The sequence below is a fragment of the Ips typographus genome, linkage group LG9, assembly GCF_016097725.1.
Source record: "Ips typographus isolate SLU linkage group LG9, UJ_Ityp_2.0, whole genome shotgun sequence".
Classification (NCBI taxonomy): Eukaryota; Metazoa; Arthropoda; class Insecta; order Coleoptera; family Curculionidae; genus Ips; species Ips typographus.
In genome coordinates this window covers 3,117,711-3,133,844 of record NC_138430.1, presented here as the reverse complement: position 1 = coordinate 3,133,844, position 16,134 = coordinate 3,117,711, and the positions used below count along the sequence as shown (strand labels likewise).

General features: G+C 33.8%; 3 protein-coding genes across 4 annotated transcripts in view; 1 reads left to right on the top strand and 2 right to left on the bottom strand.

Annotated features, from left to right (window-relative positions):
* Positions 1–8,329, bottom strand: part of Cad96Cb (protocadherin Fat 4-like Cad96Ca) — a 30,226-nt gene extending 21,897 nt beyond the window's left edge. Inside the window, exon 1 of one of the 2 annotated variants that reach the window (XM_081987073.1) lies at positions 8,190–8,329. The gene's annotated coding sequence lies outside the window, so the exon portion shown is untranslated. Of the gene's footprint in view, positions 1–8,185 lie in introns of both variants that reach the window. The other variant, XM_081987071.1, reaches the window with a different exon arrangement.
* LOC145733923 (cryptochrome-1-like) lies at positions 2,949–6,638 on the top strand. Its single transcript, XM_081986956.1, has 11 exons — positions 2,949–3,082; positions 4,396–4,464; positions 4,524–4,648; positions 4,704–4,967; positions 5,020–5,230; positions 5,285–5,485; positions 5,537–5,695; positions 5,800–5,940; positions 6,018–6,169; positions 6,233–6,401; positions 6,492–6,638. Exons 2-11 carry the CDS (start codon positions 4,396–4,398, stop codon positions 6,636–6,638), a joined length of 1,638 nt encoding a protein of 545 aa, XP_081843082.1. The 5' UTR covers positions 2,949–3,082.
* On the bottom strand, positions 8,203–15,789 carry LOC145734010 (uncharacterized). The gene is made up of 8 exons (XM_081987070.1): positions 14,913–15,789; positions 12,858–13,172; positions 12,310–12,678; positions 11,783–12,253; positions 11,222–11,728; positions 8,776–9,234; positions 8,433–8,718; positions 8,203–8,344 (listed from the first exon to the last, which is right to left on the bottom strand). Exons 1-8 carry the CDS (start codon positions 15,105–15,107, stop codon positions 8,247–8,249), a joined length of 2,700 nt encoding a protein of 899 aa, XP_081843196.1. The 5' UTR covers positions 15,108–15,789; the 3' UTR covers positions 8,203–8,246.
* Between the last annotated feature and the right edge of the window lie 345 nt (positions 15,790–16,134).

Sequence of the window (16,134 nt, the reverse complement as noted above, 5' to 3'; positions counted from 1 at the left end):
CTTACCGTCGAAAACTGGTGGCTTAATATTTGAGCAGACACTAGAACTGGCGACTACGGTTGGCTTTGAAGACTTTTCCTGTAGTTTGTCAAATTCCTCTCGCAAGGTCTGAACGGTCTTCTCCATACCGCTTATCCTCTCATTTACCTTTTCTTCCAAAATTTCCATCCTGTTGTCCATTTCTCCTTTTATTTCATTTATTACTCGGTCTAATTTTTCATCTTGTTGTTGAAACTGGTCTTTAATTTGGTCTTGGCTTGCTTTCATTTCTTCGAACTTTTGGTCTTGACTCGCTTTCATTTCTTCGAACTTTTGGTCCTGACTTGCTTTTAACTCCTCGAACTGCTCTTGACTTATTTGGCTTGCTTTCATTTCTTCGAACTTTTGGTCCTGACTTGCTTTCATCACTTGAATCATCTCCATAAGTTGTTTCATTCCTTCATCCATTTTGGCGCTTTGTTGTCGTGTACTCACAGGCATTCAACACACCTTCTGCTTTTGTCGGTTTATTCTGTCTTCCTCTGGATCTCTTCTTCGATTCTCCAATCCCACTTCTGACACCAAATGTACCGTCGTACTCCTTAATAACACACTTCTTGAACAACACTGTATATTGTTTACAAACAATAAACTGACACTGACACTTAACCTCGATATCTGACAACTTCGACTTCACTACAACCATCAACTCAACAAACAACTAACTAACCAGGCCTGGTTCAGCTGCTTATATAGGCTTCCATGGTTTCTAGAAAATTCCCAAATATTCATGAAATTGACTTTCTCTCTCACACTCATTAAGCTATAACATAAATCTCTCTCTATATAAGCAACGGAGCCAGGATTTTCTAGAACACAGACAAAAGAACGTAGAACGTAAACAAAGCAACGTAACATACAGGGGTAACAACAAATAACTAAAGAAATCCTAACTAATAATCAAAAGTTCGCTTTGCAACAGTATTTTACAGCTTTATAAGTAGAATTTCGAAAGTTATGACATTTGGTCGACAGTTACGTCATAAACCTAGAAACTGTCAAATTCAATCCGAAGGAGGTACAAAACCACAAAACATACTAAAGCTGTCTTAAAATCCAGTATAAACAGTACCAAACGCATTTTATAGTTTTATGAGTGGAATTTTGACAGGTGTGAAGTTTTGCCGTCAATTACAGTTTACAGCTATGTCATTTGTTCCATTCTAAATCTGAAAACTGTCAAATTCAATTCCATGGAGGTTAAAAACAACGAAACATACTTGATAGGTAACGAAATCAGTTTGACTTTGGTTGAATGCATTTTATACCTCCATTAGCGCATTTTTTACATTTGTATCATGTGGTTGTCTGATTTTAAACATTTTAGCCTATTTTTAAATATGACAACTGTCAAAATTCTCTCCTTAAAGCTGTAAAACCACAAAACCGTCTTAAAATCCAGTATAAACAGTACCAAACGCATTTTATAGCTTTATGAGTGAAATTTGTACAGTTATGACATTTGACAGTCAGTTACAGGTTACAGCTATGTTTTTTGTTCTGTTCTAAACCTGGAAACTGCCAAATTCAATTCCATGAAGGTACACAACAACGAGAATACTAACATATACTTAAAAAGTAACAAAATCAGTGAAGACTCAATTACATGCTGTCAAGTTGTCCGGTACCAAACCGAACAACAGTTGACGTTGACAGCAGATGATATTTATTTGTGAGGGACGACGGGGTGTGTTATCTTGTTTCCTTGTTAATACTTCTCACAGTCGTAGAAAAAGTATAGTATTCTACACAGCTATTACTCACTCGTAATTTACGCAAACTTTACCTTAGTGAGTAATAGCTATCATTACATATTAAGAAACACTGATTAGAAAATCGTACAATGTGTCAATTAGATTAAATCGAGTAACAAAAAGTCATTAATAATACTGATTGATTTTATTTTCAGTTTTTCAACCTAATTAATTGCCACATCCCGCAAATTAACTTTCTCAGCAATTTTTCACATTTTGCAAAATAAGACAAACAAACGGAATCAGAGCATCGCGTGTCTCTCTTAAACAAAACGAACCATTAGAAAACGCAACAAAATGACCAAAATAACACCAAAAGAGATTAAAACCTAATCTATGATCACTTTCAATAAATCGGAAAAATTTAGGTTAACGCTAGCTTCAGAGCAACAGATGTTGCCATTTCCAACAACAATTTGCCATCATTATTGTGGTAATAATCTCAAGAAGTAGGTAATATACCCAATTACTTGATTGTCATTATTATTGTGCGGCTTAATAACGTTGATTTAATGCACTTTCGCCTCGCGTTTCCTTTGTAACTACCTAAAAACACTGGTTTTACTTTTGTGATGACAAAAAATGAGTTACAATGAAATAAATAAATGTTGCACCATGATGTTTTTCTGCCTAATTACCATCGATTTTCGAATTAATTTGGTATTCATTTAGTTATGGATTAACTCTTTTGATGGTTTATTTTAAGCAATTTTATGGCAAATGTTTGTAACATTTGTAATACTAATTTTATTACAATTCAATGATGTGTCTCTTTACTAACGCTTCATTTCTAAATAGATTAAAGGACGTTTGGCTATTATATTCCTTTAAATTTAGAGAACACCTATCCACGTTTATGTCACTTCTGTTTACGTATCCTCGTGTACAGTACTGAATACAGACGCCTGTTTGATACGAACGTTTTATTAAAAATATTAGCTGAATGCCCTAGTTACTATAAATAAGCTACAATTTTAAAATTTGCCTGTAAAACTAGATTTAATTAATATATCTTGAACTGGAAACTAGAATAGAATGTCTCATGTAAGCAGAAGGGTAATTACACGCTGTTTGCAACGTGACCAGGTGAATTCTATGTTTGCCCTAGCCAATGAGAGGAGAACTGATGAGTCACGTTGCATCCGACGTGGATTTGCAAAATCCAGGGATTTCTTTTCCTGAGGGTCAAGTGTAGTAAAACAAGTGAAAATTAGTGAAGAACCTGTTTTCGTTCTCTTGACGTGCCACGATGTGTGTAGACTTTAAAGTATTGCCAAAGTTGTAGTATAGTGAGTATCTGTTTAATAAATTAGTAACCTAGCAAACGTCTGTTGGATAGTTTAGATTTATGTCGGTTTCTTATCCCATATTTTAATCAAAAGTTGGGATATAGCGAACATTTTAGTAGAGAGTTTGGCAAAAAGGCTTATCTACCAAAAAAATTTTAGAATACATAATATAAATTGTGTAAAAAAAGCACAAAAATTAACTAATGGTTTGAAATTTACAAATTGCTACATAATAGCATTTTTTTTTTCTTCTGGCAGGTAATTTGTAAGTATGTTTAGAATAATAAGTTAACTTTAGGATGCATAAGGCTCTTTTAGTACAGCATTTTGCCATACTTTTGTTTTTTTCTCTAGATATTTTTCTATTAAAGTATGTCAGTTAAATCATTTTTTTGTATTGCTCTGTATCTGAGCCATTGATCATCTTGTCAATCCACTTATGAAACATGCATTCTGAAAAATACAGATATTCTCTGTTCAGTGATTTCTGATTGTTGCGTCACATCCTTTATCTCATTTTATTAGACCAACAGGCCTCTATGACCGTTTTGAATGTGTCCACTGAGAACTTTTTGAACAGTTCCAGATCTATTTACAACTGTCTTAACTTTCCCAGAACTGTTTTAAATTGCCAAAGGCCTCTAAATGCTCTAAAAAGTAGAGTTCTTTTAAATTGTCAGAGGCCTCTTGGCCTCCTACATTTTGAAAATTTCATAGACCTCTAAACGCTATTGAGAATCTTCTAAAAAGTTTTAAACCTTCTCAGACTTGTTTTAAATGGTCAGAGGCCTCTAAGACCATTTTGGATCTGTCAGAGAACTCTAAGTGCTACAGATAACCTTCTAAAAATTTGCAGATGCCTCTGCAAGCGGTTTAAATTGTTTTTATTAAAAACTTAACTAAAGCGTTAATATGTGCATATTAAAAAAAGAAAACTGTCATATAGGAAATTTAAAAAGTTTTAACAACCGTCCAAATAGCTTTTTAAAGGCTCAAAAACAGCAACAAGTTTTCCCCATTTGACTGACCGTGTATGTCTTATCCGTTACATAACATTTTACCCACCTTGTTTATTTCAAAGACCAAAATATAACACATAAACACAAGCATTTTAAAGTGACTTGATATCTTTTTTCCACAAATTTGCAATTTAGTCTTAGGTAATCTAAATAATAATTATGTAAGTTGCTTGCTTATTATAACTTGTCACACCAACACTACTATTGCATAATATAACCATCAATAGCACAACCCATTTAATAAAATCGACCAATTTACAGAAAAGTAATTATGCTAACGATTGGCCCCAATAGATGAACGTCACTGTATCAGAAGAAACGACCCATCGGGAGGGAAAACACACAGTCCATTGGTTTAGAAAAGTTCGTATTTGTTACCCCAAAAAAACTTTTAAACTGTCATAAGTGAATTAAAATTTAAGGGGTTAAGACTTCACGATAATCCATCGTTGCGAGAAGGATTAAAAGGTGCAACAACATTTCGGTGTGTGTTTGTCCTTGATCCTTGGTTTGCTGGTTCCTCAAACGTTGGCGTAAATAAATGGAGGTCAGTGTTTTTGCAAAAGCAAAGCATTAGTTAGTAGTTACACTCGCAATTTCAGATTTTTGTTACAATGTTTGGAAGACCTGGACAGCAGTTTGAGAAAATTGAACTCGCGACTGTTTGTTGTGAGGGGTCAACCCGCAGATGTGTTACCAAAACTGTTTAAAGAATGGGGAACTACGTCCCTCACTTTTGAAGAGGATCCAGAACCTTTTGGCAGAGTTAGAGATCATAATATAACGGCACTGTGCAAGGAACTGGGTATAACAGTGGTGCAGAAAGTCTCTCACACCCTGTACCAACTGCAGAATATTATAGACCGGTAAGTGTGTTACAAAAACGGAGAAGCTGTAACAAATCTAGTGGTTTTCTAGAAATGGAGGAAAAGCGCCTCTAACCTACCATCAATTTTTGGCAGTAATTGCTTGCATAGGACCTCCACCACTACCAGAGAAATCAGTTACCAATTCTACAATAGAAGACTTCTTCACACCTTTAACAGATGACCATGACGATTTATTTGGTGTGCCGACTCTTGAAGAATTGGGATTTGACACTGAAAGCCTCAACCCATCAGTTTGGCAGGCAAAGTCTAGTAAATTTTGCTCAATATTGTAATATTCTCAAAAATATTTTCAGGGTGGTGAAAGTGAAGCACTAACTAGACTTGAAAGGCACCTCGAACGAAAAGCCTGGGTGGCATCATTTGGAAGGCCAAAAATGACACCTCAATCACTTCTACCCTCTCAAACCGGACTATCCCCTTATTTACGATTTGGTTGTCTGTCAACCCGCCTATTCTATTATGAATTGACAGATTTGTATCGAAAAATCAAAAAGGTTTCTGAATAGTTATTTTAATGAAACACATCATTTGACAAGTGTTTTCAGGCAATACCACCATTATCACTTCACGGGCAATTGTTATGGAGGGAGTTCTTTTATTGTGCAGCCACCAAAAATCCAAACTTTGACAGAATGTTAGGTAACCCAATTTGTGTGCAAATACCGTGGGATCGTAACGCCGAGGCATTAGCAAAATGGGCAAACGTAAGTGTTAAGTAAGTACTTTAGATCCTAAAACTAAGTTGGAAGAACCAGATATCTGGAAATGGTATATCACAGAATGTTAACCAAAATTGTATAAATAACAGGGTCAAACGGGTTTTCCATGGATTGATGCCATAATGACTCAATTGAGGCAAGAGGGTTGGATCCATCATGTGGCTAGACATGCAGTGGCGTGCTTTTTAACAAGAGGTGATTTATGGATATCTTGGGAAGAAGGAATGAAGGTATGTTGGTTTATGGCTTAATTTACACCCAAATTAACTTGTTTTTTGAAATAAAATTCCGCATTTTTCAATTTCAGGTATTTGAAGAACTATTGCTTGATGCGGATTGGTCAGTCAACGCCGGTATGTGGATGTGGCTGTCTTGCTCTAGTTTCTTTCAGCAGTTTTTCTACTGTTATTGTCCGGTAAAATTTGGAAGAAAAGCTGACCCCAATGGCGATTATATTAGGTACAAAAGAGCACTTACAAATTAACTTTAATAGAATTTTAAGTTTTGTTCGTTATCTTTCAGACGATATTTACCAGTTTTAAAAAATATGCCAAACCAATACATTCACGAACCGTGGATGGCACCAGAAAATGTCCAAAAAAGTGTCAAATGTACCGTGGGTGTGGACTACCCTTTACCTATGGTTAATCATACGATGGCAAGCCGCATTAATATTCAAAGAATGAAACAGGTAAATAACGCAGTCTTACTTAAATCGTAAAAACAAACAATTTTATGTCAAAAACTCACTGTCAAAGTCATATTGTCACTTGATTCATAGGTGTATCAACAATTGTCCAATTATAGACCGCGCGATACATTCAGCAACTGTTCAATACTCGCAAGAAGACCTAACCAAGAAATGTATCGAAACCATCACATACGAGAAGCTATGTTTGCTGAGGGATCTGCTCCCGAAAATAACTGAATATGTTTAAGTTACATGTTATGTACGTCTGTTATGTAGATCTAAGATAGAATTTATTTCTGAACTTCGAGTGGTGTGAAATGGTGATGCTTGTATCTGGTGTCTAAATTAGTTTATAACACCGTTCATAAGACATTTCACATTATTTTTTTTATGTTATGATCGTTATCTTTCAATTTTTTTACTGATCAATCTTTGTTACTAATTTTTTAAGATTTCCAAGACACCTCTTTACCTCTACCACATACTTTAGATATTTATACTTTATATTTTGTACTCGTTTACTATGTTGTAGTGCTGTAGTCTGTATTATTGACGGATTAAATTAACAAGTAACCGATTAGAGTAACCAGAACTAAACATTTTATGAGCACAACAAATAAGTATTTGACTCTATTTACATTTTTATAGTGCAATAAAATGATGTTGGTGATTTGTTTAGTAATTGTCCGACGTTTTAACTCGGTCGGATTGGATTCAACCTCAGGATGGTTCTGCTACTTGGTTCTAGTTTTTTACAGATTGTTCATAATCAACTACAGGGTGATTCTTGATTCTACAGGTTGACTTATCAACAGTTTTTCCTTAAAGTGCGTATAAAATCGTACTCCATACTAATCTGAATACGGACACCTGCTTGTGCTAGGTTTGAACCAGTGTGGAATTTGACAAATATCTGTCACAACATGTTGTAGTTATGGAATCGACAACTAATCATTATGACCAAGCAGGAATTCAGATTAGTATGGATTACGATTGAATGCGCCCTTTAAGGAAAAACTGTTCAGGTCAGAAACGGTTGAAGTTAGGTATAGGAAATGTATACATGGATTTGTTCTAAATTTAATGTTCTTTTATTACAAACCATTAAACACCGATGGATACATTTAAAAAACGGACTTTTTGCAGTTTCTTTATCTGTCCGACTAAAAGGTAACAATCGACCACTCTGTAGGTTTTTTTCATTTTCTGTCTCTGGGCTTTTCAACCATGTAGTATTGTCTAACTGAGGACAGAAGGTCACATCAGCAAACCTTTCAGGACTTCAAAATTTAATTAAAGTTTAGACCACTGTTTTGCTGACAAATTCACCATTTTTATAAAATATCTAAGAAACGGTGCAAGATCAGTATAGGGAAGTATTAACATTACTAGCCTTCTTGCCAGGAATTCAAAAATGAGATTGAAAACAGGGTGTTCATTGTTGTCGTAGTTTGTATAAGTGCGATAATAAGCTGATAGGTCGATAATTATCTATGTTGTTTCTGTCTCTTTCTTGAGATGGTGGATAAATGGATGGTTGAGATGGTTTAAGTCACTTATGTAAATAACTAATAACATAAAAAACTGAACGTTTCAATTTTAGGAGTTTTCAGTCAGTAGTATAGTTACAGTTTAACTTTAATTTAGGATTTAACCTCTAAAATTAGCATTAAAAATCCCACTATAAAACTTCTTATGTAAAGAAGGAAAAAAGCAAGGTATTAGCACTAAATATCGTTATAAAGCCGTGAGTTGTAGGCAAAATGTGGATAATATAAACTTACCTACTTCCATGTTCAGCTAACAGATATTTGCGGCAAATAAATAGGACGTCACTGAAGAGTGTCAATTTCCTTTCTCGTTAAGTACGTAAAGGACAACATCGTCGATCGCATTAATCGTAAACGGTGACTCAAAGTTATTACCAATCGGTGTTGCTCGCACTGAAACAAACCAAATATTAAAAATATCAACAAATACACTAAATACAGAAGGCTGTTAAAAATAATAAAATAGTTAAGTAATACTTACTCAGTTTAGCATCTGGATCTAAGTCGGACAAGTCAGGCATTGATAAACCAACTTCCCGGTTGTTACTTTTCTCTGCGTTAACTTCACTTACTGGGAGAGCAGTAATTCGAGGACTGTCAGCGCAAAATATCGAAATTTGATCACTGCGTTCTTTTATGAATCTATCAATTGTTTCACTACCGCTAAACAAGTTTTCATTGCAAGTGTCAATACTGAAATCCATATTTTCAATGGTTTTTTGTAGGTCCATGTAATTGTCGAATTCCTCGTCCAACGTTTTAATTTTCTGTAATTATTACACGATCAGTAAAAATGTAAACTAAACATAAAACAGAAATGTTACCTTTTTGTCAACAACAGATTCCAAATGAACATTTCCACGATTAGGCGCATTTTTGCCCTCTTCTGGATGTTTCATTTTTATATGACGCAATAACGCCACTTCAGACTTGACCTCTCTATTGCATATCACACATTTATATTTAACAGTTCGCGTTTCTTCCAACTTTGCTTGGTGATCCGCACACTGTCTCTTATACGCTTCAGGATGTTTCTTTCTAATATGCCTCAGCAAAGATCCTTTCAATTTGACTACTGCATTGCATACTGGACATTTTAAACCTTGTCTACAGTTTGATTCGCTATGGACCAGTTTTCTGTGCCGTTGCAAGTTACGGGAAAACTTAAATGATGTATTGCATAAGTCGCAGTAATATTTTGAATTATCGTGAATCTGCTTGATGTGATCGTCTAGGTAATGTTTTACCTTAAATTCTTTTTTGCATATGGGACACGGGAACATCTGTAAATAACAATATTTGTTATTTAAAAAAGTTGAACTTTTACAGGATAATAACATTGTTTTAAGCTGAATGTTCGACACCTCTAGAGCGGATATTTTGAAAACTATACAAGATACCGAAAAACTTATTCAGCTTTCATTTTTTATAATAATAATAATAATAATAATTCTCCTTTATTGCCAGCTCAGTTTAGAACAACCATAGCAATGTCACAAAACAGTACAAAACAGTAATAATTCTGACAATTGATAGGATAAAAATAAGAAAAATACACTTACTTACTAATTTTACAATTATGTTAGATTAAAATTAAGAAAAATCAGAGGAATACAAACTCTCTTCAATAGCGTACTTGATTACTGTCTTTCTAAAAGCTTTAATGCCGTCAATCTTATGAGAGAGATAATATACTAGTAGACAGTGCATACTTTGTTTAATTTCGGGCAGAGTTCCTTTATATGCCGCTCCCACCTAAGACATGGGTCCAGGAGATCCCAAGAATCTTCACGGACTGTGCGCTACACAGCAGCCATGTCGGTAATAACACCCAGCTTTCGAAAATACTGACTGAAGTTGTGTTTCATTGCATTTTCTGACATTCGTTAATTTATTATCGTAATGATCACAGTTTCAGTTGGTTTATGGAAAAAATACAGTACGTCCCTAAATTTTAAGCTAAATAAATAAAAATTTACTGGTTACACAACCAATTTCAGTGCAGTAACTACCAGATTTCAAAAACACTGACTAAAATGGCATTACATTGCATTTCTGACTCTCTTTCATTTTCAAAAGGAGTTATCACAGTTTGAATTAAGTCAGAGTTGTTTATGGAAAAAGTGAAATACGTCCCTTTACTTTATGGTCAATTTACTGGCTACATAGCAAATTTCAGGGCCGTAGCCCCCAGATTTCTAAAATACTGACTCAAATTGTGCTTCATTGCGTTTTAACTGACAATCTTTCTGTTTCAATGGAATTTATATTCATAGTTTAAGTAAAGTAGTTATTTATGAAAAAAGCGCAACACGTCTCTGGATTTGTAAGTCAATTTACTGGCTACACAGTAAATTTCAAGACCGTAATTCCCAGATTTCAAAAACACTGACTGAAATTGTGTTTTTTTTTTTGTCATTGCATTTCAGACGTTTCCATTAAGTATAAGAGTTGTTTATGGAAAAAGTGCTATACGTTCCTGGATTTTTGGGTCAATTTTAACCCAAAAAACATCAATATCTTCTGAATAACTGTTCTTAAATTAATTGTATATTATTACCGAACATTCTTACATGCTATATGTATTATACTTTTAATGTGTATAGAAAATCAAATCTGGTAAGCTAAATACTGAAAGCCAATTTGAACTATAATAACCTTAACTTAACCTGTTTCCAAAATTTATACAATATAGAAAAAAAAGATACCATGATAGTTCATTTTCGCTTGCTACTTTTTTACTTATTGTAGTAAAATCCATTTAAGCAAATTTAAACTGAAATGACATTTTTTAAAGCTTTTTCCAGTCCTCAGATCTTGAAAGAATAAAGTATTTGAACCTGATGAATAAAATGACTTGTGCAGGGCGAGTCAACCATATAAAGTTCAATCAATCACACAAAAATAGACCATAATGACATAAAAAGGTTAGGTACAATTTAAGTACCTTAAGACAGTGAAAATGTAGCAAATTTAATTAGCAAGTAATGTCGGTAGAAGACATAGTTTCCGAGATATAAACAAAAAACTGAAAAATGAGACTTTCAAAACCTCCCCTCCCCTCCAGGTTAAGGGCTACTTCTAACTAGCCCAAAGTTACAAAGACAAAAATTGTGTTGCAAGAATTTCCATTACTTTTTTTTGAGCGTTTGTTGCCTGGACTACTTAAATATTTACCAGAATACTTGGACAATTACCCCAGAGAATAAATAGTAGGCTAATATTTAAAAAAACGCACAACATTAAACAATACTAATAAATGACTCTTACCTTAGATTCATCCACCGTATGAGCATTCATTATATGTCTCTTAAGAATGTCTTTCCGACTAAACTTTTTATCACAAACCCTACAATCAAAACTTTGAGGCTTTTCGTGTTTCGCAATCACGTGTCGTCTGTAAGCGTCACTGGACGAAAAAGTCTCACTGCATTCGGAGCAAATGTGCTTTGGAGAAATCTTGGCTGTATCCCTCAATTTATGGCTATTCATGTGAATGTTCAGCCCTCGTATTGAGTTGTACTGTTTTCCGCAAGTAGTGCATTTTACCGCTGTTTTGCTTTCCTTGTCAGCTTTTTTGCAAGAATGCCCTTTTAACTCCGTAGATGAATAGTACTTTTCACCGCATAAACGGCAATCAAATTTTTTCTCGTGAAATACCGAAATGTGATGCGTCAAATATTTTTTTTGGTAGAACAGTTTGTTGCATTGTAGACACTTGTGTTTCACAACAAAATTGCATTTATGCTGTTTCAGGTTTTCCAGTCTTCCAAATATCTGAAAAACCCTGAAATATACTAATTGATGGTGAAATTATTTTTAAAAGCTTACCCTTTTACAATTAGAGCAAAAGTACTGACCAGCGTGAAATCTTAAGTGAAGTGCTACTAATCTGACACTAGAAAACCTTTTCAAGCAAATGTCACAAACGAAATCATTGGTATCGCTGTTAGGGTGTTTGGCATCTATATCCAACTCGTCTAGATCTTTAATGGTCGCCGACCCTATGACATCTAAGTTCAGACGTAAATTGTCCTCATCAAACAAAGCCGTTTGATTGTCGTAATTCTCCAAGTCAAAAATGTTTTCATCAGGCTCAGGTTGTGTCAAAAATGAATTCGAATTGTCTAGATTGTCAGAAACATATTGAGTTAGCAATGGCTCTCCATCCGAATTTTCCTGGTTTGATATTTTGCTTGTTTTTTGTTTAACTTTATCTTTCTTATTATCAACCAAGCCAGTTTCTGGATCATTACGTACAATTGTATCACTGTGAATAAGTTTCAAGTGCCGGCTGTAATCCTTAAAATTTAAAAATAATAAATACTATAATTTCTTTAATACTTGTTTGAAATTACCATAGGACAGCGAAATCCAATTTGGCACTTTTTGCAGATGTTCTTTTTACGTACAACATAATGGCTTAAAAGGTGTTTGGCAAAATCAGTAACATTTTTTTCCAATTTGGAACAAAATTTACAATTCCAAACAGCGCGAGGTATAATTCTTTGTTGGTCCTTTATCAGCTTATTTAGTTCAGTTTTGGTTAGCTCATTATCATCTGATGCTACACTTAAGGGTGGATTTTTACCCAATTTAGTATCAGAATCTTTGAAGGTTAATGTGATTTTCTGCATTTTATAGGCAAAATATGGTGAATACCAGACTTTTAATTCCTCTCCTTTCTCAATATCTCTTATACTGCCAAAATATATATTTTCACCTTCCTAAAGAATGTTTTTAATGAAGTTACTTGTTACAAAAATACAGGGTGTTAATGAATTCAGGACAGGACTTTAAGAATCAACTATTAACCAAATTTGTAATGTAGTACTAAGCAAATTATTATAATCCATTAACACCAGAAAAATCAGTACACAACAATAACCCATATTGCTGAACTTACTTGATAACAAATCAAATTTTGCTCCCCAATATCATTAGCAGGTTTAACAAACATCATCCAACAACATTCGTTTTCATCCGTAGAATCTAAATAATACTCAGACAGATCTGATTCGTTATTAGTGAATACTTTAATAGGAAAAGTAGCAGAAGGATGCAATGTTAAGTTCCTTTTTGCAATGAATGGTCCGAATTCGGTGCCTGCTTGTATAAAATTCAATGCAAAAACTGAGTCAGTTTCGTCTGCCAGTTTCTTTACTTCCAGTATGTCTGGTAGAGATAATCTCGCTCTTGAGATTACTTCATTATCAGAAACCTAAAAGTATGAGGAGACTGTAAATAGTTAAGAAAAGGAAAGGGACATTTAAATAAATGTAAAAAAACTTTATTTAAATTGTTCATTGACTTATTCTCTTGATTCTGAAACAATCTGACCAATTGTTTATGGCTGATTGCAGCAACACATTTTTAAGCTGATGTAGGTTTAGTAGAGTTTGAATGAAACAGTTCATTACAAAATGCGGTAAAATGTCACAATAAAAACAACACTAAAACAAAATTTAAAAAAATGGGTTGTTAATTAGCCTAAACAATAAATTGTTCTGCATTTTGACACAGAACAACATTGATATCATTCTGCAGGTAATACTAATGCCAATCAGCTGTGTGCTGAATTTAAGGGTTCTCTCTTGATGTAATAGTATTTTTGAATTATTTTAGGCATAATGCCCATGTTCAAAAACAGGCTGATTAAACAGTCAAAACATTTTCAAACATCATCAAAAGTGTAGTTTTTACAAATGTCCTAAACGTATATTACTCATAAATATTTAATAATTACCATAATATCTTTGATATACAACCTCTGAAACAGTCAATGCAAAAAAGTTTAAATATTTGCACTGCAGTATGTACTTGAGAATGTATTAGTATTACCTTAGTTTCAAACAAACCAACCACCTTATTTTGATATATTTACTTTGAGGTTTACTTATGTGTTATAAAAATTCTAGTGTAACTTCCCAGAGAATGTGCATTTGTCTAATTTGAAAACAGATACCTTTGACACATGCTACTGATTTAACACTCTCCTACAGATTTGAATTTTAAGTTTTGCAGGAAAAAAGTCAGTTGATCACATTTAATTCAGCCTCAAAAGTACCAGTTTTGTTACTAGTTGACAAAATGGCCAGAAACATGATTATGTATGATGATAATGTATAACCTTAAGGAAAAATCATTGTCAAAAATATACAAGGGACAAAATGTCAAAGTTTCCTAGATAGGGTAGATGCAAAAGGATTGTGAACAAGCTTTATTTAGTAACACTGTATGTATGTATATAGTTCTGAAACATAAACTGCCCCATACCACACCAAAATGATTTTGAGTTAGATTTTAACAACCATTTGATATATTTAAGTGGGTAAATTACCCTGCCAAAAAAAAATAGAAAAAAAAAGATAATTTATTGTTGATGATCTCCTATAACAGTTATCCATTAGTATTAAGTTATACTTTTCCTTTCACAATAACTAAATCTTTACAAGGTTCTCAAATGTTTTTACTTCTGGAAATAGCTCGGGAAATTTGAGCTGTCAAACTGACAATACCTGGTAGTATGATGTTATAAACACACATTATTTGATCTTTGTCTAATGAAATGAGATAAGGGATGTAAGACACTGAAATGAGATTATCATAAAAGTCTATGCAACATTTCATTAGTTAAACATTTCTGTAAAGTTTATGTGAAAGACTAGGATAGTTGTTATATGTTTAGGAGAATACTGCAGTAGAAAGTTTGAGAAAATTAAAAAGATATATGAAAGCCTGACTAGGAGGAAAAACCAATGTAAAGAAGTAGTTTCTCACAGTGGAGGTGTATGTACAAATATAGGAGGGTGATTAACCACACAGCCTTCTTCACAATAAATTTTTACTGAGGGGGTACTGCTTGACATGTTTTGAGCACATAAGTGCCCATCGAGGTGCCCATCATCAGGAGCTCAGTGATACAAGATCTTATTTATACATAAATAAAACACATACTGACCTTTGAGTTAATAACAACATAATGGCAGTCACGGTAGTAATGTGGATCTCCACAAATTCCACATTTAGTAGCAGGAAGTTCAGCTTCAGTTCCAGAATTAAATTCTTTCTTAATCATTTCCACAATCTTTGGTTCTGTTTCAGGTTTTTTACCATCTTCCAGAGAGTTATCCATTAGTACCAACATTAACGCCATAATGTTCAGTTTCTTTTATTGATTATAACTTGCAAATATTAATGTCCCTTACAAATCTATACTGGAAACTGGAATTACATAAAGTCTATGAATTTACATGAATTAAAAACACAATAATAAAAAAAAATAAAAATAATATTCCATAACCTAACCTAATTCTTCTCTTTTGACTCTTTTATACAGTTTCACGCCAATGATGACAAAAACATAGATAGGACACTCACAGTGGTAAGTCAATTTTGCAGCTTCTTACACTGAAAATTCTTAATCCGTTAACTATATTGGTGCAATAGGACATTAGTGGACTGAGAAATTTCATTTTTCTAGTTTCCATGTGTACTTTTTTTAGAATCCAGCAATTAGTTAACAAACTTGAACGACTGAACTATTAAAAATAGCGTTTCAGAACTCGTTCCTCATGCGAATTGCAAACTTCACCTTTTAAGATTCCTATCATAAATATCTATTTCCTACTGGAGTGCGCTACAAAAAGTGCACTCATTTTTCAAAAATGAAAAAACAATAACTGTAGATTTGTTAATTAGGAATAAACTTTTTAACATCCTTGCAGTTTCATTTTAGTAATTTTACTATAAATTTAATGGAAATTGATACTCGTAATAAAAATTTCGAAACTAATACTTTAATTGCTAGCCCAAACGACGCAAAGTGCTACTTTCTGCACTTGTTAGGTAATAGTTATTTACATTACTAGTGGGGTATGAGCATTTTTATAGTCACGAGTGGGAGTGTTGCCACGACGAGGTCGTAGACCGAGTTGTGGTGATCACACGCACGAGTACGTTAATTTGCCATACCCCACGGGTGATGTACAACATTTTATCTACGACCATCAGAAGCAGCGTAAAGTAAGAAAAAAATTCATATTTTGTGCAATGTGAACTATTTAGGAACGTCTCGTATATGCTTGCTACGGGTAGTTATTTGTTACCCTTAAATCTTGTCATCTACGCTGTACTGTTTTGGTGTTGTTGCTATGGTGGCCATTTGTTTCCACATATCACTT